The 27,516-nt window shown below is 45.7% G+C and overlaps 1 protein-coding gene across 1 annotated transcript in view; it reads left to right on the top strand.

Moving 5' to 3' along the window:
* The window catches only part of CDCA5 (cell division cycle associated 5), a 156,362-nt gene that overhangs the window by 77,664 nt on the left and 51,182 nt on the right, over positions 1-27,516 (top strand). Inside the window, exon 6 of the mRNA XM_069644941.1 lies at positions 26,416-26,985. Within this exon, the coding sequence (XP_069501042.1) occupies positions 26,416-26,985 (570 nt within the window). The remainder of the gene's footprint in view (positions 1-26,415; positions 26,986-27,516) is intronic.

Here is a 27,516-nt window from a genome sequence, read left to right as displayed (position 1 = left end):
TCGACTCCTACCATACAGCATGAGGAAACCCAAGATCTTCGTAGCTGTAGAAATTGATGTCCAGACAGCATACTCTTTCACATGTAGCCATTTGGAAAACTAGAGGCCAGTTTTTGGGAATTGACGCTTCCCTAATATGGGCAACTGAAACAGCCTATCCCGATGAAGATGATTATGTTCAGGACATTAAGACAAGAAACAGAGCTCATACGAGGAACCATGTGATCAGGTACGAGAAGCCTAGAGTGAAAGGAGCAGAAATGAGATGGGAAGTGAACCCGAAACTAAATGTCCAAGGGAAAACTCCAGAAGAGGCTCGAAGTTGGAAAAACTGAGGCCAAATGCAGATTTGGGAAACAGTGTTTTCACCAGACGAATGTGACAAAGGAGTAGTAATCTGTAGAGCCTGGATGGTCCTTGGAGCCTGCAAAGAAACAATTGAAAAATCACAAAGGCTATGCAAGCCATTGTGGCCAAAGCTCGCAAAACTACTGACGTGGGTCGAAGACAGAGGAGGGCCTTTGCAGAAAGTACCATTGCAAAGCTCCAAATTCAGGAATAGTGGCACAAGGAAGATGGGAGAGAATCAGAACTGTGGACCAATTTTTGATGCTCCAGGAATGGTGCAAGTAACTGCAGTAATTAATGACCATTATTGGGCATGCGGATCCAAAGCATACATCAGACTGCCAAGAAACTGGGGAGGTATATGTACGCTAGTGAATGTCCACGTTCCAGCACTGGTGATCCCGAAAAGTGACCTGAATATTGACAGTTTCCCTAAAGCAGATGCTCACCTGAGGAACACGAGATCTGTGGAACTGCTAACTCGAATGAAGAGAGAGAATTATTTCTCTGCTAAATCAGAAGACGCCTTTCATGCAATCCCATATGAGCACAGACTGTTCAACCGCACCTTATCAGTGTTCACAACGATTTTCATTGCCAAGAATCCAAGTTGGAGTAAATGCTAAATGGTTGCAGATAACCAGATGGGAGTTACTGCAGACCATCAACATGACAATAAAAGGATTTAATGTGATCAAGGAGGAGTTGAGGGCAATCTTACTGATGACTCTCCAGAACAGATACGTCCTTGACATGGTCACAGCTATGGATGGAGGCGTTTGTGCAAAAATCAGAGAAACTTGTTGCACATTTATACCTTCTCATGATGAGGAAAATGGAACTTTAACGGAAGCCATAGGTATGCTCACAAACCTTCAGAACGAGATGAACGATGAAACTGATGAAGTTGATGACAGCTGGTTTGGATCACTGTTCTCATGGTTCCCGCAATGGATGGCAGATGCATTCAAGTTCCTGGGAGCCCTGCTAGTGACGATATTACTAGGATTTTGTGTTATCAAGATAATAATATCTCAGTGCCAGGAGACTGAGAAGAAACCCATAGGGATGAAGATCATGATTGATGTCAAGCCAGGATGGAAGCCCAAAGACCTGACTGATGAAGAAATAAGAGACTTTGTGAAGGCCAGCATTCGCGCACCAGAAGTAACAAAGTTTCTCTATCCCAGGAAGCCCAGAAATTATGTGGGAAGCCCAAATGGACAACGTCAACTGATGACATGGAATAAAGACGAACATGTAAGGACACAGGAAGCCTCAAAGGAGTAATAAAAATCGGGATTCCAGAGAGACAGACCCGGAGGACGAAGAAGGGATGAACCCAGGCAATGGAGTGGAGATGAATACAGAAGAACAAATTAAGATTAATCCAAAGACGGAAGTGAAAATGGTTGATGAATCGCCTAGAGGGGGAGTGTAGAGGAGGTCCTAAATAAAGCCTGCTCTCCAGTCGCCCAGTTTGAGGTGCCAGGAACGTTCACACCAAGATATGTGACGTATGATGAAAAAATAAACCAGCAGAGAGCCGCAGTAGGGCTCTGCCCAGTACCTATCAGAAGAGCAATACCTATTGAAGTACCGACACCCAGAAAACCATGGACCGTAAGGTATCCATAAAGAAACCCTACCAGCAGATGAGACGAAATGAAGAGTGCCTAAGTACTGTCCCGGAAGAAACTAAAAAGGCCTTAATGGAAGACGAATGGTGATGTCACGAGGGCCCGGACTGACGTGCAGATAGAAGAAATGACAACCAAAAGAATGACGCACAAAGACGAAACGCCACGAATAAAGATATTGCGAACCTAAAAGGGCAGAACGATGTTAAAATACAAAGAAGTTCAAGCTGTAAGCAAGATGAAGATAATCAACTAGTTTACACCTGTAAATATGCTTGGAACCGCAAGAAAGCTAAGAAAACAAGAATAGTGCGCCATTATAAATAAATCTACCTCAAACGAAGTACTTCAGTACAAGTATATTCCACTTTGCACAAAAGCAGAACCAACCCAGGTTACTAAAGGCCAAACGCAAGAAGATTCATATTCTTGCAACACGAAGAGAGACGGCTCAATCGAAACTCGGCAGATGCAACTCGTGCCAGGGAAGCCAAGGTCATACCAATAGAGGCTATGAACAGTAGCTACTTTAATTGAAACTAAGAACAGACTATCCTGCCTCTGAAGGATCCAGATAAGAAGGCGAAGGCAGGTGGCGGGTGAAACGATAATCAAATACACAAATTGAGAGAAACGAGCCAAATTCACGGTGTGGGAATCGTGTGACCGGCCAAGCAAGAAGAAGCATGGGTTCACACCTACGCTTGGCATCGGACCAAGCAGAGATATCAGAACTTTTCCAGACAGAAGATGCAGTTCTGAGGCCAACCACAGTGAACTAATTGACACATGGCCATTAAAGTTATGATTGATTGTAGCAAGGGCTGGAGGGAGGCTGGGTAACTAAGGGGCACCTCGCACCTGGCTGACCGTTCTGCGTGCTGCTAAGCGAAGTGGAGGAATATGCATGGTGTTGGTGCCAACCCAAACACAATGGACCAAATAATCTAGGGTCGTATAGTTAGTAGAACCAATGAGATGTCATACTTTTAGTGACGTCTACAGTAATCATTTTTGAAGGAAGGGCTTAGACGCCCACCTGACAGTGTTTACCCAAACCCCTCACTATGTTACCATATACAGCTATATAGTAACTATAGTAAACTTACCTTTTCCTAACCAATAGAATTGCATGTTAACTTTTGAGTGTTACACGTCAATGATGACAAGTTTTCAGTATGAATGTTAGAACTTGTATGACGTTTGTTGGAGTTGAAGCAAGAAGGACGATTGCATCACTGCTGATTTCCATGACTCCCTGTTTTTGTACTTGTCATTAAACAGACACCCTTTGCCAAACCATTGAGTTGTCCTTATTGATTGGTGTTGGAGTAATAAATCTGCACCCCCATCCATTTCAAGGGTGCAGCTATCTCGTCTTAAAGTACTTCTGAGCAAACCTTGGCTCTATGGGCCTTCCGGGGGTCTCGGAGTCCACCAGGGTTGTCCATTCATGAACAACCACTAGTCATGATATCTGACCAGTAAGGCTTTCGGGTGGCAGAGAATGTGTACTGGGACCAGACGGTCCCAGCCCCCTCCTCTGACTCGCACGCTAAGCTGCCTTGCCCACGAAAGCAGCATTTTTCCCTGGGAAAGGAGTTTCCATTTAAGGCATATCCTGACCTGAAAAGGCAGGAAGGCCAAAGAACAATATGGCCGAAGAACAATATGGCCTAAGAACAAAAGAATCTTGTGGCACAGCCATTTTAGGATACTAGCCACCTTCAGTAGCCATTCGTGGTAAATGCAAAAGTGCACAAGAAAGATATCACAAACAGTAAAAATTACACAGCTGCCATTAGCACATTGTGAAATGAACCAAAAAGCCTTCATGTACATTTTATAAGGATACTTTTGATAAGGGTACAAAGTAGCCTAACTGCACTTCACTGTAAGGTGATGTGTGCAATTGCAAGAATCCATAAAGAGAGACTGTCTCGCGGTACAGACAGTGTTAGGGTTCTAGTCAGTTTCCCCATATGAATGAGCAAAACGGGCAAGGGAAGTAAAGAAACAAGCTTTACTGACCTGCAAAAAGTCAGCACAGGGTTCCAAACAAGAAAAATAATGGGACTCCCATAGGAATCTATGGAGCAAAAGGTGCAAAAAGAACATCTTTCTCGTGTTACTTTTACAATGCGACTAGTATGAGCTGGTAGCAGGGGTATCTTTCTACTGTATTTTACACTTTTAACTAGTGTACTTTCCCATTTACTGCAATGGGCTACTAAAGGTGGCTAGCACCCTAAAACGCCGTGCCCCAATATTTTTGCTTGTCCTTTGGCCATATTGTTTTTGGGCCTGCTTCCTGCCTTTTCAGATCATGAACTGCCATACATGGAATGTATGCATGGAAATCTGCTTTCGTAGGCAATTGGGATGGTATGTGTGGGGGCTGATGGGGGAGAGGGGGGAAGAATTATCTTTTTGAAACTGGCCCTCCATGGTTTCTATGGACCCCTTTTTCTTTTTACTTTAACCTGATCTGACTCTTTGAAGTGTTGGGTGTCCTGACCCACGTTTAAGCTATCCTGCTACAACATTTGGTGCTGTGGGCTTAGGAAATTCAAGATGGCGGAAAACCCACATGTGCGCCGAAATCCAGGAAAGCTGCGCAGTTTGTGCGCCCACCAAAATGGTTGCCTCACTTGCCACCCACCAGTGCGAGAATGAAAGGCCGGGTTGCCATGAGGGAAATGGGTTGCCAAAGGAAAAACAGTAGCGCCGGTTAGCTTCAAAGCGCTTTAAAACCACCATTGGACTACCCGCACAGTAGTCTGAAACCATTGGGAATGGCAATGCTGATTGCCAAATGCAACCTAGAAGTGTGGGGAATTCATTTCTTAAATCCCAAAAATGAGTGCAGTACCAGTACTCACCACTATCCAAAAGCCGGCGTTTTAAAACCACTCTGTGTGTTTTTCTGAAGGCAAGCCAAAATGCCTATTTCAAACCTTGCAACATGTGCAAAATATTCACTGAACACCAGCAGACATTTGGCAGAATGGAGTTTTGTGTGCCTACAAAATCTGGGAAATGAAGAGCCCAAAAACAATGCTTATAACAAAAATGCTATGGAGTCAGCAGCTTAAGCCTAACTGCAACTGGATTTAAAACCACCAAAATCGAAAATGTTAAATTAAATGAGTGACCTATGTTTGGTGTCACATGCCTTTGTAACTGTTGAAATGTCATAGTTTTGCACTTAGAATCAGCATTCTAGCTGCATGTGTAAAATTACAAGTTATTTTAAAAGCAACAAAAGTTAGCTGAAGGTCTGGCTTAAGGAACTTGATTTTGCCTAGCAACTACCCATCAGGAGTGAAACTTGAGTCACCACTGTGTTCCCAGGCCAACCTTCCTTTTGCTGCCCAAGCTAAGGATATGCCATCTATCTGATAATTGAATTATCTGTGCTCTGCAAGAGAGTGAACAAAGCCCTCTTCACTCAGGCAAAGGTTTTTATTACCGCAGTCGTAAATTGTAGCTTCCTCTTGGCAGGAGCTGGGAGGAGCACTGCCTGTGAGAGCAAGCTGGCTTGGCAGAACTGGAAAGAACCAGAAATTCAACCTTGTGCTGAGGGTAAACCACACCCCTTTGGAGCCAGAACATAACTTTAAAAAGATGAATAACTCATAGAGCGGACATGTGAAAATTTTATAAATGATACCATAATTCTTGTGATTTTTCTGCCCACAGTTTAAGACGTGGTAGGAACCGGTGGTATGTTCAGGGGGGTTTTAGCGGAAAAGTGGATATTACTCTAAATGTGTGCATGTTAAAAATCTGAAACTTCATCAATTAATGTCCATACCCCCTGCGCACATGTATGTAAAGTTGGGTCCATGTCAGAAATTGAAAAAGCAGTTAAAAAGTCAATTATGTACCCTCTTTGAATGCAAGCTCCTAGGAAAAGCAGATTTGGACATAGACATGGCTAAATTCAGCCACACCATGTATATGTAATTTCAAACAACTGTGTAACTCTGAAGTATGGATTTTGATCATATATATATTTGGGTGCACAGATGACAAGGGAGGTTGTTTCAAGAGATCATAAAATGACATCAATCTGACTCACAGTTCAGTTTGCCAATCAAGCGGAGGAATGGAAGCCTGACCAATGACGAATGAGAGGGGCAAGTCTAGTGATGCAACACACACACCCATTCTCAAGAAACAGATAAAAGCAGAGAGTCAGGACACATAGAGACATTCAATTTCATCTGCCGCTGGAAGCCCTGCCGGAAAAATCCATACTTACCTCCATCAAACTCCAGAAAGCCAAACTAGAGACTTCAATCTATCCAGAGCAGAGACCAGACCAGAGAGAAAGCAGTGCTGTGCCTAGCAGAGACCAGACCAAAGAGAAAGCAGTGCTGTGCCTAGCAGAGACCAGACCAGAGAGAAAGCAGTGCTGTGCCTAGCAGAGACCAGACCAGAGAGAAAGCAGTGCTGTGCCTAGCCGAGACCAGACCAGGCGCTGTGAGCAGAATCCGGAAAGACCTGACCAGACTGAAGATCGTGACCAAGTCGCTTTCCTGTTCAAAATCTCTTGTGAGTACTTAGCAAAACTCAGAACACATCTCTTAGTTTAAATTCATCTAATTCAATCTATTTAACCTAAGTAGAACTGCCTCCTATCTGTCACCTGTCATTTCTAGTAAAATTTGTCATTTTGAAAAAGTGTGCGTTTAAAATTTACAAAACCAAAAACGACCTTTACTAAATTACTCATATCTCCGCAACCGTTTGGGCTAGAGACTTGCAATAACTTTCATTTGGAAGCTGAGGACCCCAAAACGGTAGAGATAGTCCTTGCGGTTCCTTTGTAATAGCGCTCGGCGCATCCGCGAATTTTGCCGCGATTTGCAATTTCTTCACATGTAAAAAAACTGCTGCTGCCTGATTTCATTTGCCAGAAATTCGTTTAACCTGCTAACTATCCCTGCATCATTGCTAGTGTGAGCCTGGACTAATATTAACTAGATACCACTCATCCTGAACCTCTAAAAGGGAATTAAGAGCGTTTCCAGCATATTTCTCATTCATTGCTAGCACCTATCAAAGCATTTGCCTGTGTTTTCAAACTTCTGTTTAAGCTTGCTGGATTGAACTGAATTACAGTTGATTGCATTTCTGAGAACTGTGTGTTTTCCTTCCATTTCCTTGCCTTGCATCAAGGGGGGGAGGGGAGTAGCCAGAGAAAAGTGATTACATTGTTTGGTTGAAATCATATTGCGTATTTTCTGTACTGCATTCATTGAATATTGCATCCACCTGAGCCTACATAAAGCATCCTCTACCACATTATACTTTTGTTCCTATTTACCAGTGTGCTACCTTATCCATTTCATGTCAACTCATTAGTGATTAAAGAAGTGTGCTAGTGCCAGATTCTCCGTTGTTAATATTTACCATATCAGATTAAGTGTGATATTCAATTATTAATTTATTAAAAAGTGTGATATATATTTTAATTTATCAAATAAACCTTTTAAACTTGCAAAACAGAATTACTTCTTGGCTCAGTGGGGTCAGGGGGATTCCAAGAGAGGGGTGTTATACAAGGGTAGTCATCCAGAACGCATGAACTGGACCTAAAGATATATCAATAAGGGTTTTCATTCAGTATTCTAGACTAGGCGTTAACTTGGCTGTAGTGCTGAATTGAATCCTCTTACAAAGTGGGGGCTCGAGCCGAGACGTTGGGTTAGATTTACCAGTTGTGCAGCTTAATACAGTGTGCTAACTGACGGGATACATACACCCGGTCGGATCACCACGCTGCATTACGCTGTGAAGCATTCCTCAAAAGGGACACTCCAAGAAAAGTTCTGTTCTGCAAAAATAAAATACTAACTTCTGTAAGTCAGGACAGAGACCAATCTCTAGAATGACGACCTTAGTAGACATGAAAATAGCCAGAGAGCACCTCTTGCATAAGCTATTTGTGAGAGGTGAATGGACCGAACAGGGCCAGGATGTGTGGTTGCAGGCCATCACACAACAGGTCACTGAAACGGGGTCAGATATATATAGAGATCAGGGTCCCTTACATGTGGCCCTGAGTGAACTATATATGGCTCCTAAAGCCAAAGAGGAACACAATAAGATCGCCAGGATAGCAGCATACCTGTACCTATATATGGGAGACATGCAGGATAGATGTGCTGAAAGCCAAAATCTGGCAAATAGGCAACAGATGGCATTACAGAAGGTCCAATCTGATCTGGACTCTTCTGAGCAGAGGCTGCAGAGGAGCCAGGAGTCAGAAAATGACAGCAGACTGTACATTACTAAAATAAAGGAGGATATGGATGTGCTGCAAAAGGAAAAGTCAGAACAGGATACTAGATTTCTGGCCCTGCAGAAGGAGCACCAAGACAGTTTGGACTCCTTACTGCAGAGCCAGAAAAAGCTGGAGCAACAGATCAATTTCAACAGGGCATGCACAGAGCAGGTAGCCACCCTGCAAATCCAACTAGACAGAGAGAAAGAGGAGAGCAATAAACTGATCCTGAAAGACCTGGATACCCAGGCAGAGTTTGATCAGGAGCGCCAGAAAGCTGGTGCCTTCCAAAGGCAAAGGGACGACCTGGCGGCACAAATGCAGGCTCTTAGTCAGGAAAGAGACGCCTTAGGCCAGGAAGTCTGCCATTTAAAAAGGAAAATGGAAGAAAATCACCTGGCCCACCAGGGACTGGGTGACCTCCAAAAAGAAAACCAGAACTTGCTAGAGCACACCAGGAGGGTGGAGGATGCTCTAGCAAGAAAGGAGCAGGCCAATAGGGACACAGCTCAGGAGGTAACCCTCCTGCAGCAAAGACTGGCCCAGTTCTCCAGGACCAACCAGGAAGCACAGAGGGAAAATGAGGCCCTCTGTCAACACAATGATAGGCTCCAACAGCAGGTAGCGATGCAGGAGAGACTGATAGAGTCGAGTAAGGCCTTAACTGAGGAACTGAAGGCACAAATGCAGGCTCTTGCATTGCAACAGGGAGCAGGGGCGGATAGAGATGAGGTTCGCTGGGAAATGGAAACTCCGGAGCATAACCTCAGGAGCCCTAGTACCAGAGGCCCTCATACCTCTCAGTCCCTGGACTCTGCCACCCCCATGTCCCCTGGCGCACATGAGCACAGGGCCACAGGGATGGCAGATTACTATCCAGCCAGAAGCATGGGGCTCATAGGCCAGTACCATCCAGGAATGGAGGGGTGGGCATCCGGGTATGGGCACCCAAGTACAATACAGTTCAGTGGGGAACCCCAGGAGAGTAGGCCCATTAAGGGCATCCTGAAAACCTCTGCCCAGTTAGGTCAGTGGAGGGGGTACCCATCAAACCCTGACAGCAAGGAGGAATCTGAAGACTCCTCTGAACTGCGCAGGACACAGGAGACCAGGTCCCCACATTCTGCCAGCCATTCCCAGGCTCGCAGAATCCGGGAAAACCTGGAAGAACAGACGGGAACCTCTGGGAGCAGTGCCTCTGAGTCCAACGAAGAATGGACAAGGGTTACCCGAACCAAAAAGGCCAATAAGGCAAAAAGGGCCTTGCTCAAGGACCCCTTAAAGCAGATTAAGGCGATCAGGAGCGTCATCACGCCTTACCATAAGAACGCTAAGTATTCTGTTTGGGAGCACTTAGAGTTGTTTGAACAAATGATGGAGACTTTCCATTTGAAGGACAGCCAAAGCTGCATTCAATATGTAAAGTGGACCTTCTCCCCGGAATACTCCAGTTTCTTTGCGGGGCTGGAGGACCAAAATCATTTAAGATGGTCCACCTATAAGGCGGCCATCCTGAAACATTTTTCTGTTCACAGAAATCCTCAAGAGGCTCGCAAGGCAGCCTACAATTTGCAATGTGGGGAGGATCAGGCCCCACAAGAATTTGTACAGGAGTTAAAGCGGGCTTTTGCACAGACCACAAGAAGGGTGCGCACGGATAGCCGTGAATTTATAAACACGTTTTTCCATGCCTTGCCCAAATATATCATGACCCAGCTCGTGAGGGATTTTCACGAGAAAAGATCTTTAGACTGGGTCATTGAACAGGCTACCCGCATCTATGAGGTGCAGAAGCCCATAGAAAATAAAAGCAATGCCCAGAAAAACCCCAAAGCCAACAGCACCCCTGCTGCTGCCAAGGTGGCAGAGGTAAAGGTCACCCCCGTTTTGGATTTGGAGATGGGGGGGCCTAAAAACCTACCTGCACCTAATAATGCTAGGCCCAGAAGGTCCTCGGGCCAGTCGCAGACAGGGAGCCAGGGAGGCAGCCCCACAAATGGGGTCCCTCGCTCTCCTGACTGTGTCCTCGCTACAAAGGTAACGGACCCATCCTGGGTTATGTGTGGACTCCTCCAGCCCAAGGGGGGGGATCCAGCCAAGCACCTAACCCAGGGAACTTCCCTCCAAACTTCCCACAGGAGGGCAGAAATTTACCAAACCCTGGGCAGAACTTTTTCCCCAGATATCCACCCGACTTCCAACCCCAAAATCATCCATCCTTCTTTCCTCAATTCCCTGAGCCCAGACCACTGAATCCGGGAGAGGGGAGGCCAAGGGTGGAGGGGTACCAAAATCTTCCCAACCAGGGGTACTACCAGAGGAGGGACAGCTACCCTTCCCGGGATCAGCCCAGGGGAGAAAACAGGGCCCCGTATCAGCCTGAGCGGGTTTCCCAGTTAGAGCGCCAGGTTCAAAACATGGCGCGGGATATGGGTCATATACTGAGGGCACAGCAGAACCCTCAGATCAGCATGCCGGCGCAGAACGCACCCAACTCTGGACCTGGTGCTCCAGAACAATGACGGGGGCAGCACCCCGATAAATCACCGGTTCCCAGGGAGGAGGCACAAAGGGAAGGGGGGTGTAAAGCCTTGGAGGAAGCTTCCTTCCTCACTTGTAAACAGCCCCTGGAAACCCAGGAACCGGAAACAAAATCTCTTGCCCCTGAAAGTCTGCCTCCTAAGGAGCAGAGGGGGGGTAGGAGAAACAAAAGACCCAAACAGACTCAGTTTGAGGAGGAGGTACAGATCTTCCAATTTGAGGGAGAGGGATCCTCAGAGGATCCTGGGAAAAGGATCTTCTCCTTCAGAGAGGTGGGAACTCCTCCCAAAGAAAAATGGGTCCCTAGGGATGCAAATCCAGACTGGGGAGATGTGGAGACTGAGCTACCGCCGCCCACCATCTCATCCCAGAACCAACAGCAAGAAAATCCCCTGGTTCAAACCCATCCTGGGGACTGCCTCCAAAAAGGGGGGGGCGGCCCAGAAACGGAGCCAGGGGAACCCACAATGGCTCTGATCTCCAGTTGCAAATTTTTTCTTTCAGATTCCCAAGACTCTCCACAGAATTCTGCCCAAATCTCCTCGCTAGCGATGTCCAAAACCAGAAAATTAGCCCACCAGTTGTCCAAAAATGTACATTATCTGTGCCCCCTTGAGGAGAAGGAGGGAAGATATTATGCCCCGGTACAAGTACAGGGGCAGGGTACAATCTCAGCACTGGTGGACACTGGATCTCAAGCTACCCTTCTGTCCAGAAGGGCCTTTGACGAACTGAATGCAGGAAGGGGAGAGAATTACCAAATTCCTCTCACCTCTCTTCCTGGACAACTGCAGAACTTTGACGGGAAGGAAATTCCCGTCGAGGGGACGGCAGACTTGGACATTAAGATCGGGCGACATAAGTTGAAACACCCGGTCATAGTTGTGACCCCAGAGGGCACCCCTTGTTTACTAGGGAATGACCTCCTGAGAAGGTTGTCACCCCTAATAGATTGCGTAAACAAGGTCCTCTGGACTCAGACTAGCCGACCCATAAAATTAAAACAGAGTGTCAACCATGTTAGTTTAAACGGCACATGCCACATGGTTGAACAAAAATCTGACCAAGTAGAATTTCACTTCCAGAACAACCAAATTCCAGACGTGACGGTAATAGCAGTAGGACAACAGACTGGTGATGGGGGGTCCTCTCTATTTCTGAAAATCAACCTTCCTTCCAGTCTAAAGTGGTATTCCACGCTGGAAGGAAACACTCTGAAATTCTATACTAATCCACAATCAGAAACCCCCACTCCTATAGTCCAGAAAGATGTGAAATCAGCTCAAAGCCTGGCTGATATTCAGCAAATTGGAGAGCAGTTGTTCATCCCTGTTCAGTTAAATGATGGGAAGGACTCTGTTCTCGCTCGAGTGTGTGTGAACAACGGTAAGAGCTTCATCAGCGAAGCCATGTTCCGCCAACTCCCAAAAGATCCAGCCATTCCCACCTTCAAACTGATAGACAAATGGGAAATGGACCTGGAAGCACCTGACTCCAAACATCTCCTGCCAAGCAGGTGTATGCTCAAAATCTCCATTGGCAACAAGAGCATAGTCCATAATTGTTGGGTCGTGCGAGACGTCACTGCCGCCTTTTACTTAGGCAGTGACATTCTCAATCGCTTTGCCATTAGTTTGGACCAAATAAACTTCAAAGCTTGGTCCCGATTAGCGGATAATCCCATGGGCTTTGATGATCCAGTAAAAGCATTTAGGTCAGCTCAATTGCTACCTTATGCAGTTGAAATTCAGGTTAAAGAGGAAGTCACCATCCCAGAAAGGACCCGACAATTCTCCCTGGAAGTGAAAGTCAAAAGGGGACAAGAGTTGAAAAACCCTGATGCTTACATACATCTAAATGCTTCTCTCCAACAGCAAGGGTTGGGGGTAAACCCGACTCCATTAGTCAACATAGAACATGACCCCATTCTAATAGAGGTGGATAACAGCGACTTAAAGAGTATTACTCTAGCCGCAGGCACCATTATTGGAATGGCGGTTGATGACCGACATTTCTCCATTGATCTTGTAAATGAACTGTTAGGACCCATCCCCAAGGACTGTTTTGACAGTGACAGTGATGACAACGCAACACCAGACAGGATTTTTACCCGGCATGGGGGGAACTTCCTGGTGTACACTTCCTGCCCCTATGGTAAGGAAGATGTGACCTGTGACTTCAGGAGGGATGAGGTGATTTTCCAGGTCCATGAGGGCTGCCTTTCCCACCTGAAGCCTCCGGTCCAAATCAGCACTCTGACCAGGGACTTCTCCACCCAGCTGGAGGAGGCCGCGGAGATAGCCAAACCAGAAGTCTTTCCAGGCTTCAGGCAGATGGTGGAAGAGAGAGTCAACCTAGCTGATGCCTGTGTGACTCTGGAACAAAAGCAAAAGTTGAAACAAGTTTTCTTGGATTTCCAAGATCTCTTTGCGGTAGACTCATATGACTGTGGTCGCACCGACATCCACACCACAACAATCCCCACGGACCCTGGCATGACTCCAGTGTTTGTGAAGCAATATCGCTTGCCTCTCGCATCAATGGAGTCCCTTACTGAAATAATTAAGAACCTTGAGTCCCGGGGAATAATCCGTCCAGTCCACAGCACCTTCAATAATCCGGTGCTGGGAATATTGAAGCCAAACGGCCAGTGGAGACTCTGCGCTGACCTCAGGGAGCTCAACAAACGGGTCCACACTTCCCGATGGCCTCTTCCCTACATTGACCAAGGGCTGGCCCAGATTCAGGGGTCACAGGTATTCACTGCAATAGACCTGACCAATGGATACTGGACCGTGCCTGTCAGTAGGGAGGACCAATACAAGCTGGCTTTTACCTTTGGGGGCCAGCAGTACACATGGACCCGGACTCCCTTCGGATACCTTAACTCCGGTAATGAGTTCAATATTTTCCTACATAAGGCCATGCCCGACCTGGGTACGAGGGGTAACCTGGCTTATGTAGATGATGTCCTCATCAAAAGTTCATCTGTGGAGGAACACATAGCAGAGATCCGTTATGTTCTGACACAGTTGAGGGCCGCCGGAGCAAAACTTTCCTTTCAGAAAGCACAGTGGTGTAGAACCCGTGTTAATTTCTTGGGGCATGAGATTACTCCTCAGGGTCTCTGTCCCCAGGAAAAGAAAGTGGAAGCACTTCAGAAACTGAAAGACCCCACAACTCTGCGGGAACTAAGGAGCCTCCTTGGACTGACTAATTACAGCAGAAAGTTCATTGAGGGCTACGCAGAGATCACCAGACCCCTGATTCATCTCCTGAAGGGGGGGGTCAAGTGGAAATGGGGTCCAGAACAAGCCGAGGCAGTAAAACAACTCAAAAGAAGCCTCTCACAAGCGCCTTGCCTAGTCAGAAACACGGAGTTCTTCCTGGAGACGGGGTTCTCTAATACGTGCTTGACGGCAGTATTATATCAAAAGCATGACAAGGTCAATAAAGTAATCTCCTATGCGAGCAAAACTTTATCCTCTGTGGAGGAAAAATTCAACGATTGTGAGAAGGCACTCCTGGCAACGGTGTGGGCATTGAAGAATTACCGCCCGTTTATCCAGGGGGAACACATCATAGTGGAGACTCCACACCAGCCTCTGCAATATCTCCAAAGTGACAGAATCCGGGCCGGAAATGTGAGTAATTCCCGAATTACTTCCTGGATTCTGTCAATGCAAGGCTTTCCTGTGGAGGTCAGATATGGCCAAAACAAGAAGAGTCCCCTCGCGCAAGGTCTGGCTGACTTGCATGATTGTGCCAGAGAAAACTGTCTCGAGGACGAAAGTCTAAAAATAAAAGACAACATGGAGGCATACCTTAATTCCCCCCACAAAGTCTTTGAAGAAGACAAGTGTGAGGGAATGCCCACTGTGTATGTGGATGGATGCTCTTACCATGTCGACAACAACGGGGAGAAAGAACTGGTGGCCGGCGTAGGGAATGCATGGGTGAATGAGTCCCCAGAACCCTCCGCTGGATACAAAATTGGTCCCCGAAGTAGTCAGGTGGCAGAATTGATGGCTGTGCATCAGGCCATCCTCACTGCTGTCCAGCATCAACTCCACGAACTGGTCATAATCACAGATTCGGATTATGTACGGAACGGGTTCGTGGAGCACCTGGTTAATTGGAAAACCAGAGGCATGTTATGTGCTAACAACAAACCCTTGAAACATGGGAAGTTGATCCAAAACATTGATGATCTGGTCACATCGAATGGGATGACCATCTACTGGAAAAAGATCAAGGGTCATTCCAAAGTAGAGGGACCAGACAAAACTGGAAATGACTTAGCTGATCAGCTGGCCAAAACCGGGGCCATCCAAGGGGATCTAATTGAGATTGAGTCCCTGTTGGGGGAAATCCAGGTCACTGCTATCACTAGGTCCCAGACAAATGCTCACAATGACCTTTCAATTGCACAATGGAGTAAGGAGACCCCTGATGCTGATTTGATCACCGCTCAGAAGGGGGATCCAATTATTGGTAAATTTTACCAGCACCTTGAGGACCCTGAGAACTTTCCCCTAACGGATACCGATTACATTGGGAAAGAGGACCTAAGAGTGTTGATGAAATGTCCAAAAATGTTCCGAATCCAAGACGGTTTGCTGGTAAGGAAATCCAAAGCTGGCCACGATCAGTGGGTGGTTCCTACCTCATTCCGAAGCCTGATGTTAAGTCACGCCCATGATGCGGCCACCGCCGGTCATAGGGGGTTTCACACAACATTGGAAATCTTAAGAGAGGTTGCATACTGGCCACACATGGGCCAGGACCTCAACCAATATTTGAAGGGTTGTCTTGTGTGTGCACAATTTCAGCCATCATCCCTTACGCACCGGGCGCCTTTACAAAAGAGGGGAATGACACTGCCATGGTCAGATTTACAAATCGACTTTGTAGGCCCTGTGATTCGCTCGGCTAGGGGGAATAAGTACATGTTGACCGTGACATGCTTGTTTACCAAGTGGGTGGAATGTCTCCCAGCCCCAAATTGCAAGGCAGAAACTGCAGCGGCCTTGATGATTAACCACATCTTTTCCCGTTTTGGTCTACCTCAAAGGATTGAGTCAGACAGAGGTAGCCACTTCACCAGTGAAGTAATGACAAAGATGTGGGAGATACTGGGGGTCAAGAGAAAGCTGCATATTGCTTATAGACCAGCTTCTTCTGGGGCAGTAGAGAGATATAACCGGACAATTGTGAGCATATTAAAGAAGTTTGTGGCAGATTCTGGGCCAAGTTGGGATATCCGATTACCTCTGGTCCTAATGGCCATCAGATCTACCCCTTCATCTGCAACCAAAATGTCACCATTTGAGTTGATGACTGGGCGCAAGATGGTGCTTCCTCAGCATTTGCTCTACAGGACCCAAGAGCAGACACTGATAAATGCCTCCACTACTCATGAGTATGTAGAGAATTTAAGGAAACACCTCCAACATGCTTTTGCTTACGCTCAGCGGAATCTAGAAAGATCAGCTGATAGCATGAAGACCCATTATGACCTGAAAACTTCCAGGAAGGAATATCAGGTGGGGGACCGGGTCTATCTATACAACTTCCAAAGGAACCAGGCCAAGCAGCGCAAATTTTTGCCTACATGGAAGGGACCCTTTGAGATCGTCGATAAGATCTCCCCTGTGGCCTACAAGATCCGCATCCCCAAAGGCGGTTCGGCAGAGGGGGAAGACAAGTGGGTACACATAAACCAGTTGAAGTGTTGCCATCCTAGGCACACTCTGCAACAACTGGAGGAATCCTCTGGAATCCTAGCGGGTACTGTCTCAGACTAATTCTGTTCCAATCATAAAACATACCACATCTAGTCTCTAAAATATTGTGATTTGCATGAAACTGTCTCTTAGTTATACTGTTTTTTTTTTTTCAAAATAAGAATGTAATATTTCGTTACGATGAAATGCATATGCTGCCCCACTATCTCAACAGTGGTGGAAAAAAAAAAAATCGTCTATGAGTAGATATTGCCGCTCTTCCTTTATCATCCTAGGAGAGATGAAACCATGAAGGATGACCAAGAAGGACGATCCGGAGACCGGGAGCAAAGACACAACGGGCCCGGGGTACCGCCCAATCTTCCCATCAGGACCGGCGAGGAGAACTGATCGATCTGACCGGATGGAGAAGAAGATGCTGAACTGTGCCATCTACAGATGAGGAAGAAGATTATGCGGACCGACCGGTGCGTGGGTCAAAACCCTTGTGCACGCGACTCCCCATCGACTCAAATTCAAAGTGCAGTCGCGTGGGGGGGACTTGTTGGGTGTCCTGACCCACGTTTAAGCTATCCTGCTACAACATTTGGTGCTGTGGGCTTAGGAAATTCAAGATGGCGGAAAACCCACATGTGCGCCGAAATCCAGGAAAGCTGCGCAGTTTGTGCGCCCACCAAAATGGTTGCCTCACTTGCCACCCACCAGTGCGAGAATGAAAGGCCGGGTTGCCATGAGGGAAATGGGTTGCCAAAGGAAAAACAGTAGCGCCGGTTAGCTTCAAAGCGCTTTAAAACCACCATTGGACTACCCGCACAGTAGTCTGAAACCATTGGGAATGGCAATGCTGATTGCCAAATGCAACCTAGAAGTGTGGGGAATTCATTTCTTAAATCCCAAAAATGAGTGCAGTACCAGTACTCACCACTATCCAAAAGCCGGCGTTTTAAAACCACTCTGTGTGTTTTTCTGAAGGCAAGCCAAAATGCCTATTTCAAACCTTGCAACATGTGCAAAATATTCACTGAACACCAGCAGACATTTGGCAGAATGGAGTTTTGTGTGCCTACAAAATCTGGGAAATGAAGAGCCCAAAAACAATGCTTATAACAAAAATGCTATGGAGTCAGCAGCTTAAGCCTAACTGCAACTGGATTTAAAACCACCAAAATCGAAAATGTTAAATTAAATGAGTGACCTATGTTTGGTGTCACATGCCTTTGTAACTGTTGAAATGTCATAGTTTTGCACTTAGAATCAGCATTCTAGCTGCATGTGTAAAATTACAAGTTATTTTAAAAGCAACAAAAGTTAGCTGAAGGTCTGGCTTAAGGAACTTGATTTTGCCTAGCAACTACCCATCAGGAGTGAAACTTGAGTCACCACTGTGTTCCCAGGCCAACCTTCCTTTTGCTGCCCAAGCTAAGGATATGCCATCTATCTGATAATTGAATTATCTGTGCTCTGCAAGAGAGTGAACAAAGCCCTCTTCACTCAGGCAAAGGTTTTTATTACCGCAGTCGTAAATTGTAGCTTCCTCTTGGCAGGAGCTGGGAGGAGCACTGCCTGTGAGAGCAAGCTGGCTTGGCAGAACTGGAAAGAACCAGAAATTCAACCTTGTGCTGAGGGTAAACCACACCCCTTTGGAGCCAGAACATAACTTTAAAAAGATGAATAACTCATAGAGCGGACATGTGAAAATTTTATAAATGATACCATAATTCTTGTGATTTTTCTGCCCACAGTTTAAGACGTGGTAGGAACCGGTGGTATGTTCAGGGGGGTTTTAGCGGAAAAGTGGATATTACTCTAAATGTGTGCATGTTAAAAATCTGAAACTTCATCAATTAATGTCCATACCCCCTGCGCACATGTATGTAAAGTTGGGTCCATGTCAGAAATTGAAAAAGCAGTTAAAAAGTCAATTATGTACCCTCTTTGAATGCAAGCTCCTAGGAAAAGCAGATTTGGACATAGACATGGCTAAATTCAGCCACACCATGTATATGTAATTTCAAACAACTGTGTAACTCTGAAGTATGGATTTTGATCATATATATATTTGGGTGCACAGATGACAAGGGAGGTTGTTTCAAGAGATCATAAAATGACATCAATCTGACTCACAGTTCAGTTTGCCAATCAAGCGGAGGAATGGAAGCCTGACCAATGACGAATGAGAGGGGCAAGTCTAGTGATGCAACACACACACCCATTCTCAAGAAACAGATAAAAGCAGAGAGTCAGGACACATAGAGACATTCAATTTCATCTGCCGCTGGAAGCCCTGCCGGAAAAATCCATACTTACCTCCATCAAACTCCAGAAAGCCAAACTAGAGACTTCAATCTATCCAGAGCAGAGACCAGACCAGAGAGAAAGCAGTGCTGTGCCTAGCAGAGACCAGACCAAAGAGAAAGCAGTGCTGTGCCTAGCAGAGACCAGACCAGAGAGAAAGCAGTGCTGTGCCTAGCAGAGACCAGACCAGAGAGAAAGCAGTGCTGTGCCTAGCCGAGACCAGACCAGGCGCTGTGAGCAGAATCCGGAAAGACCTGACCAGACTGAAGATCGTGACCAAGTCGCTTTCCTGTTCAAAATCTCTTGTGAGTACTTAGCAAAACTCAGAACACATCTCTTAGTTTAAATTCATCTAATTCAATCTATTTAACCTAAGTAGAACTGCCTCCTATCTGTCACCTGTCATTTCTAGTAAAATTTGTCATTTTGAAAAAGTGTGCGTTTAAAATTTACCAAACCAAAAACGACCTTTACTAAATTACTCATATCTCCGCAACCGTTTGGGCTAGAGACTTGCAATAACTTTCATTTGGAAGCTGAGATCCCAGGCTTTCCTAGGACCCCAAAACGGTAGAGATAGTCCTTGCGGTTCCTTTGTAATAGCGCTCGGCGCATCCGCGAATTTTGCCGCGATTTGCAATTTCTTCACATGTAAAAAAACTGCTGCTGCCTGATTTCATTTGCCAGAAATTCGTTTAACCTGCTAACTATCCCTGCATCATTGCTAGTGTGAGCCTGGACTAATATTAACTAGATACCACTCATCCTGAACCTCTAAAAGGGAATTAAGAGCGTTTCCAGCATATTTCTCATTCATTGCTAGCACCTATCAAAGCATTTGCCTGTGTTTTCAAACTTCTGTTTAAGCTTGCTGGATTGAACTGAATTACAGTTGATTGCATTTCTGAGAACTGTGTGTTTTCCTTCCATTTCCTTGCCTTGCATCAAGGGGGGGAGGGGAGTAGCCAGAGAAAAGTGATTACATTGTTTGGTTGAAATCATATTGCGTATTTTCTGTACTGCATTCATTGAATATTGCATCCACCTGAGCCTACATAAAGCATCCTCTACCACATTATACTTTTGTTCCTATTTACCAGTGTGCTACCTTATCCATTTCATGTCAACTCATTAGTGATTAAAGAAGTGTGCTAGTGCCAGATTCTCCGTTGTTAATATTTACCATATCAGATTAAGTGTGATATTCAATTATTAATTTATTAAAAAGTGTGATATATATTTTAATTTATCAAATAAACCTTTTAAACTTGCAAAACAGAATTACTTCTTGGCTCAGTGGGGTCAGGGGGATTCCAAGAGAGGGGTGTTATACAAGGGTAGTCATCCAGAACGCATGAACTGGACCTAAAGATATATCCATAAGGGTTTTCATTCAGTATTCTAGACTAGGCGTTAACTTGGCTATAGTGCTGAATTGAATCCTCTTACAGAAGGGAAGGAAAGTCTTCAGCTTCACTTCCCTTTTATTCGTGGTTATGGAGAAACTATCAGTACTAAAACTGTTTCCCGTTTGCATTCTTGTACTTTTAAACATTGCACACAACACCTTTTAAAACTATCCCCATTGCACTGGATCACCCTAGCTTTTTGCACTTGGGATTTCTGGTTACCTGTATGTGTCTAAAGATAAGCTGGTAGCAACAGTTCTATTAATACAACTTTTGTGTTCTTTCTAGTGTGGCCAAAAACGTCCATGCCACATGATTTTTGTTTGGCCTTCTTCCTGCCTCACCAGGTCAGGACATCCCTTTATAAGACCATTCCCCCATGTGCCTGGGGAAAGCTGCTGCTTTAGCAAGCTAGTGGTTTGTGTGTGTGTCACCCACACCCAGGAAGGTTGTGGGGGGGGGCTGTCTATTTCCATCCACATCTGTGGTGCCAGAAAGTCTAGGTGTGGGGCAGATGGGGAACCAGTAGTTGTCCCTGACTGGACAACTACTGGCTGTTTTAATGGTGCAGATCCTTAGCATTGGTGGGCTTGGACTTGTTTCCTGCTCAGATTTTGTATAAGAGGACCTCTGCAGCCATTTCTTTAGATCATCGTTGGAGCCAATAATCCCTCAAAGCGCAGCCTGCTGAAGATCCAAAGACTATTCCTGAAGTGACCCAGCATCCCTTCCTGTGTTGACTACCTGATCTCCGAAGACACTGAGTGGTGCTTCAACCCTTGGATTAGTGGGACCAATTGGTCTCGCCGCCTGCCTGAGGATCCTCCCCTCAGACCTTTTGGAAGTGTCCCTGGACTGCCCGGTGGACTGACCAACTCTCTCGTGGGCTACCTCGCCAGAAGCATTGCTGTTTCACGCTCATGTCCGAAACTTCAGGGGTCACCAACTTATGCCACACGTCGCCTTGTCCCTGAATTTCAGCATCCCAGCATTAAGGGAGCCTGTCCTGAAGCTGCTCCTTTGACGGCGACTGGAAAGACAACAGACCCCTACTGTGTGAGGAGACAGTTGCTGGAACTCTCCTTTCTCCAATCTTTGAATTGTCAGGTCTGCATCAGTGTTTCTTAAATGTCTTCATCGCGGGAGTTTGCATCTTGCAGTTGTACCCGAATGGAAGAAACCTTAAACACGTAACTCCTGGGCACCACTCACCGGAACCAGCAGTGGAAGAATGATCCCCCGGTGACCCCCTGATCCCGCAAGACATCTGGGAAAATCTGAGTCTGCTGCGGACAGGAGGTGAGGCGTAAACACTGCATCTGTGTAGCTGGCCCCCCCACCCCCCAACCTCCTGTCCTCCATAGGATAACATTGGGGAATATGTCCATTTTTGTCTCCTGCATTCCATTCACTAGTAGTCTGAAATATAAGAACACATTTACTTAGTAAAATTGTTGAATCACATCTTTGTACTGTCACCAACACATTTGAATTGTAGCTTACCTGCAGAGACTTCCTTCAGGGGAGAAACATTGTGGGTCCTGTAAGTTTTGCACGCAAGGCCCCATTCTTCGGGTTTGGAGTTTGGACTGCTTAAGTTAGGGCGGCATCTTGTGACCTGCTTATATCATTCTTGCATTTAATCTACATACAAGCTTCCTGAGTAAGAGAATTAATGCATTTATGAACCTATGGTGAATGCATATATTTGTATCCTAGTGTATTGTGCGATACTACCTACATACACTATATCCAAAAGCCGATAAATAAATGTTTTATACCTCCTAAAATCTGTCCACCAGGCCAGATTCTAGAAATCCATCTACGGGGGCTGGGACTGATCTCGGTACACATCCTGGAGCCTTAATGTCTGTTGATCAGCCAGTGGCTGTCGATTATTGGATGAACCACTGCTTGTTTGAGTTGTGCTGATTCTTCCAGTTGGTGGACCAGGAGAGATTCCAGTCCAGTACTTTGGATAAAAGGACTCCTGCAGCCAAACATGAGATCACCATTGGAGCAACGCCTATAGGAAGAAGAGCAGCCTATTGACGACCCCTGCAGCCGATCAGCACCCACTGCAATGAAATGCCAGTGAAGCCCTCCTACTGTTTTATCTCAAGAAGATCCAAGTCTGTGCTTCAAGCCCTGAGCAGATGGGAGCATCCTGTCTCAATGTTTGAGTGCATCCTATGGTACGTTGAGACGATTGAACTTGTACACTGAGACTCCTGCATTTTTAGCTTTGCGTCAATGGAAGTCATGCAGGATGGACTCCTTTGAACGACTGTCGCTGCCTGGCTTGGCTGACTTTCATTGCAATCTGTCTTCTTTATATCCTAGAGGTGTCCTAATGTTGCCTGAAGCACAGAAGTCTACTCGTTTTGCTTGGGTGTTCAGCTGGAAGGTGATGGACCCAGTCAATCCGCGACCTATCACGAATTGCAACTTTCTCCTTTTAAAATTCTTGATAAGGTTGCAACAGGCCAGCTGCAAAAATATATTGACCAGAATAATCTATTACATACCGAACAGTCAGGATTCAGAAAGGCCCATGGCACAGAATCGGCCCTACTGGACTTCCAGACCACAATGTCTGGTATAATGGACAAGGGCAAATCGGGACTACTAATCCTGCTGGACCTCTCGGCAGCTTTTGATCTGCTAGATCACCAGAAGCTCCGAGAGGCCCTAGAGAAGTCTGGCAATGCCATTGAACGGATAGCCTCTTTCCTGGGAAATGGGAGCTCCAGGATTCAATGGGGTGACCACACATCGGCCTCTCAGCAGGTAGATTGTGGAGTTCCTCAAGGAGCCAGTTTTTCACCTCTTCTGTTGTCTCTGCACTCTTCTGACCAACTTGGGCATATTCTTCACGAACTTCGCAGATGATACGCAATTGGTATTAGAACTGGCTGCCACATCTCGGACAATGGGGGCTCGATTCGGTTTACAACTCCATTGAGGCATGGATGAAATCCAACCGGATGTGCCTCGATGGAGGAAAAACTGAACTCGTGGTATTCGGCTCCCCTCCAGCAAGAGCCAAACTATATCCAGTTTATGCAACCTTTAACATTAAAGACTTACCAGTGAGGGTTTCAGAAAAAGTGAAGACTCTTGGAGTATACCTGCAGGCGTCTCTGGGAGCCGAAGCACAGGTGGCATACCTTAAATTGGCATGTCAATACCACCAAAGATTGTTAAAACAAATCAAGCCCCACCTGAGCCAACAAAATAGCTCCAATATCGCTAGAGCTATCGTATTATCCAGACTAGATTATGGAAACTCCCTAATGCTAGGTGCCAGCAAAAAGTGCCATAAGCAATGCCAAGTCATCCAAAATAATTCTATAAGAACAATCACTGGCAAATCTAAAAGAGACCATATCACTGAAGAAAGAAAATCTCTCCACTGGCTCTCTCTCTCGAGGACCGATCTCTTTCAGGTCATCTCTCTTGTCCACCATTGTCTCTATGGTTCTGCCCCGGACTACCTCAAAAAACAAATCCGCCCTTACGTGCCCAGCAGGATGTTGAGATCGAGAAATAAAGGGTTGGTCAAAACTGGACAAATAAATAAAACAAATGGCTCGGGCCGAGCCTTCCCCAGCCTTGCCACGACTAAATGGAACAGACTCCCACTTGATCTCCGACTTGAGCCCAACTATCTGATATTCAGAAAAAACCTGAAAACTACTGTTTAAGGAAGCACCCCTCTACTTAATTCCGTCCCACTAACTGACAGAACCGTCCCGCTTGTCCTGTCCACCTATGTTGTCCTGCGCCTTTTTGTTAGCACCCTGATGCCTACGGGCTACGTCGCTCTATAAATACACAAATAAATAAATAGATGGGAAATGATTCCTAATCCAATGCGACAGACAATCTAAATTCTGTGTCCCAAATTACCTCTGCACCCTTGACCACTGGACCTTCCTTGATTGGACCAACTACATACACAACATATTCCGAACCTTAGCAGTGCTCTCTGGAGAAATGAGCAAGGAGGGTAATTTAACATACCTGTTCCTTACCCCCCTGTTCTCCATAGGGTTTAATGGGCATAACGTCATGTCCCTAAACTACTTGTTCCTGACTTTGGTCGGTAGAGGCCTGGTCTACGATCCAATTCCCATACTTAGCCTATCTTAGTGGGATGGAATTCAGTTTACTTATCTGAACTTTGCTATCTTTTTGATCATAACCACTGGCATCTTCCAAATCACTTAACCTGTATGAAGTATAACTTTGGGACTGATAACTTTAGGGCATAGGTCCCCCAAACCATTTTAGGGCTGGACACATGACGTGTTAGGGGAGATATTCTGTGGTTGTTCTAAATGTCTATCATGAAGTTCATGCATATAATTACTTGCCTGTGTGTCACTGCTGATCTGTTTTCTTCTAAGGGCGAAAGTATTGATCGGTTTTATAGTAATTGTGACAGTATTTGACTAGAGGTGTTACTTGGTGTGTATTTTAAAGGCCTAATAAATCGTTAAATATTTTTGTACTTACCGCTCTAACTGTTCTGTGTGGACTCATTGTAGCCATAGACCACTCTCGCAGCCTTCATGACAATTCACCTTGCCACTCTGATACTTTAACTTGACTGGGTTTGGCTATTCTCAGTGTCTCCCTGTTCACGATGTTCTTAAACTCCAAACTGTCAAGTTAATCTCCTTGCGTTGCTCGTTGTGCGGCACTAGATTTTAACACAGGCTAGGAGAGATGAGCACGGAAAAGTGATAGTGGGACAAAACACACATACCTCGATTGAGAAGTGCATACAGCCAGCAAGGTGAGTGAAGATCCATGGCCAGGGCACAAAAACAAGAGCTGTGCACAGTCATGGTGGCACGGTAAGACATAAACACGATAAGTCATAGACAGACATGTGGGCAGAGAAGAAAGCTTGGACCAGAGACACCGATGGGGTGGACCAGAGACACCGATTGGGTGGAACAGGCCACAGAGGGCTTCCACGGATCCATACTGCTGAGACTAGGGCAGAGAGAGTGTAGAGGATGTTGTAGAGAGACCAGTGGGGGGGCACTGCGACATGGGTAGATATTTGTTGTGAGGAGGCAGCACAGATAATCATGCAATCACAATAAAGGGGATTGCTAGTGCAGCCCCTGGTTTTATGGCACTGGCCCATAAGTACACAATACTAAAATGATCCCCGGGCCAGTAATGGACCACACTGGAACCACCCCACCAACCCAGACCAGCTGTTCCAGTGAGGCACTGGACAACCTGCAATTAGAATTGCAAATACAGGAGATGGGCCGCAATCCTGGGTTCCTGATATCAAATAAAGCGCAGTATGCCGGAAAAGAGGGTGGGGGTTTGTTACCCTTACAGGCTTTTATATAAAAACGTATAAACTCCTTCTGATCTATGCATGCCCCGATTCATATTTTCATTCTGTTTGCACAACCCCTCTTCATATTAACCGTAAGCAGGTTTTCAGTCTCTGCACCCTGGGCTTTGCATTCTTCACATCACAGCCTCCCACTTCCCCAACATACATATCCAGTTGCATTTATTTAAATAACATTGGCAGCTGCAGACTGCCATTACTTTTCTCCAGTCACAGTCCCCACTTGTCAGTCCTGTAAAAAGTCCTTTAAGCATAGTAACTCTGTGTTGCGCCCTCAGTGCTGTGGTGAACCAATAGTACCATACCCACGCTCTGCCTCGGGTGGCTGCTTCGGAACGTGAGTTGTCTATTGGGACCTCTGCCTGTTGTCTGCTGTGGCTTTCCTCCATGGCAGTGTGGACAACATGAAAAATCTAGAACTCTGTTATCAGATGTTCAAATTTCAATTAAAATACTTTAATGCCACCCATTCGAGAAATAGGCATTTAGACTCGGAGTATTAGTATAGTTATTTGTGTGCATTTTAAATAAATGAGTCCATTCTTGCCAAAAAATCAATCACTCTGGAAAACCATTATTTTATAGTTTATTAGTAAGAGCCAATATTAGTCTTAAAAATCCTGGTTGCTGGTCCTGTTTCGATGCTTGCACCTTTTGGATCAGTTGTTTCTGTGACGGCACATGACAGTCATACATGTTTACTGTACATTAATCCTTTTTGCAGGGTTAAATTATTATTATTCTTTCACAGGTTTCCACAAAATATGGGAAAGAAAATGCAGAGGACAAAGCTGTCAAACGTGCAAGTGGTGGTAGAAGTAAACTTGCATCTGCCTCATTCGGGGGGAATTCAACCTCGGAGTCCTCCCCGCAGAATAAAACCTCTGTATCACGTGCCCTTGAGGATCCCAAAAGTAATGATGGCGTTTTTCCTAGCCCTGTCAATGCCTCCTGCGCCTTGAATGAGTCTTCTATAGGCAAGAAAGTGCGACGTTCTTACAGTCGTTTGGAAATATCCCTCAACCGCAGCTCCTATTCCATGGAAAACAGCATTGCCTCCCAGGAAGACTCATCTGATACCTCGACACCCAATCAGTCCAAGCCCAGTCGCCGGTCATTCTTTGGCTTTGACAATCTCCTCTCGCAGGACGTGCTGACTGATGTCTCTCCAGTGATGTCAAAGGCTGATGTGAGCAAGTCCAGACCTAATGTGGGAGCAGAACTTTCATTGCATGTTTCACCTAGAAAACTGGAAACTAATATTCCTGGAATCGCCATGGCAAAGGAAAAAAGGAAGAGACGGAAGGTTCCACAGATTGACGTGAGTTTAATGAAACTTCCATTTGTGAAATGTCTTTTAAATCCAGGTGTGAATGAACAACATGCCCTATATACACCCTACAACGGTTGACATCCTAGACATTGACAGTGTTTCACTGTGGGCTGATGGATCAGGTTCTGTTTCTTGTTTCATTTTGTAACTCGAGGTGGGGTTTTTTGTTGCCCATTCGGATTTACTCCGCAAAGTTGGGTAGCTTCTTCCTAGGATTAATGGTCTCAAAGTTGGGTGTTTATTTCCTCCTGCGTTCACATCCTTCGATTCATTTTTGTGTGTGCTTTTTCCTCCTTGACTTGGTTTCTCTTTTCTTTCATTTTACTTTCTGGTCTTTCTCTAAAGTTAGTATTTCCTTCAGGGTCCATGTTAAAATGTTTAATTGTATTGGAGATGTTCTCTTTGGTGTTCTTTTAAAGTGCCTTAGCTTTGGGGCTGGGATTTCAAGTTGCCTTTGTGCTGGGAGCAGCCCCAGCAGACTTGGGAACAATAAGTATGTTGTGCGACTGACTTGAACTC

This window comes from Ambystoma mexicanum, chromosome 2p (assembly GCF_040938575.1).
Source record: "Ambystoma mexicanum isolate Mex_15411 chromosome 2p, UKY_AmexF1_1, whole genome shotgun sequence".
Classification (NCBI taxonomy): domain Eukaryota; kingdom Metazoa; phylum Chordata; class Amphibia; order Caudata; family Ambystomatidae; genus Ambystoma; species Ambystoma mexicanum.
Note: the sequence above shows the minus strand (reverse complement) of the source record. Positions and strands in the feature narration are given on the sequence as shown.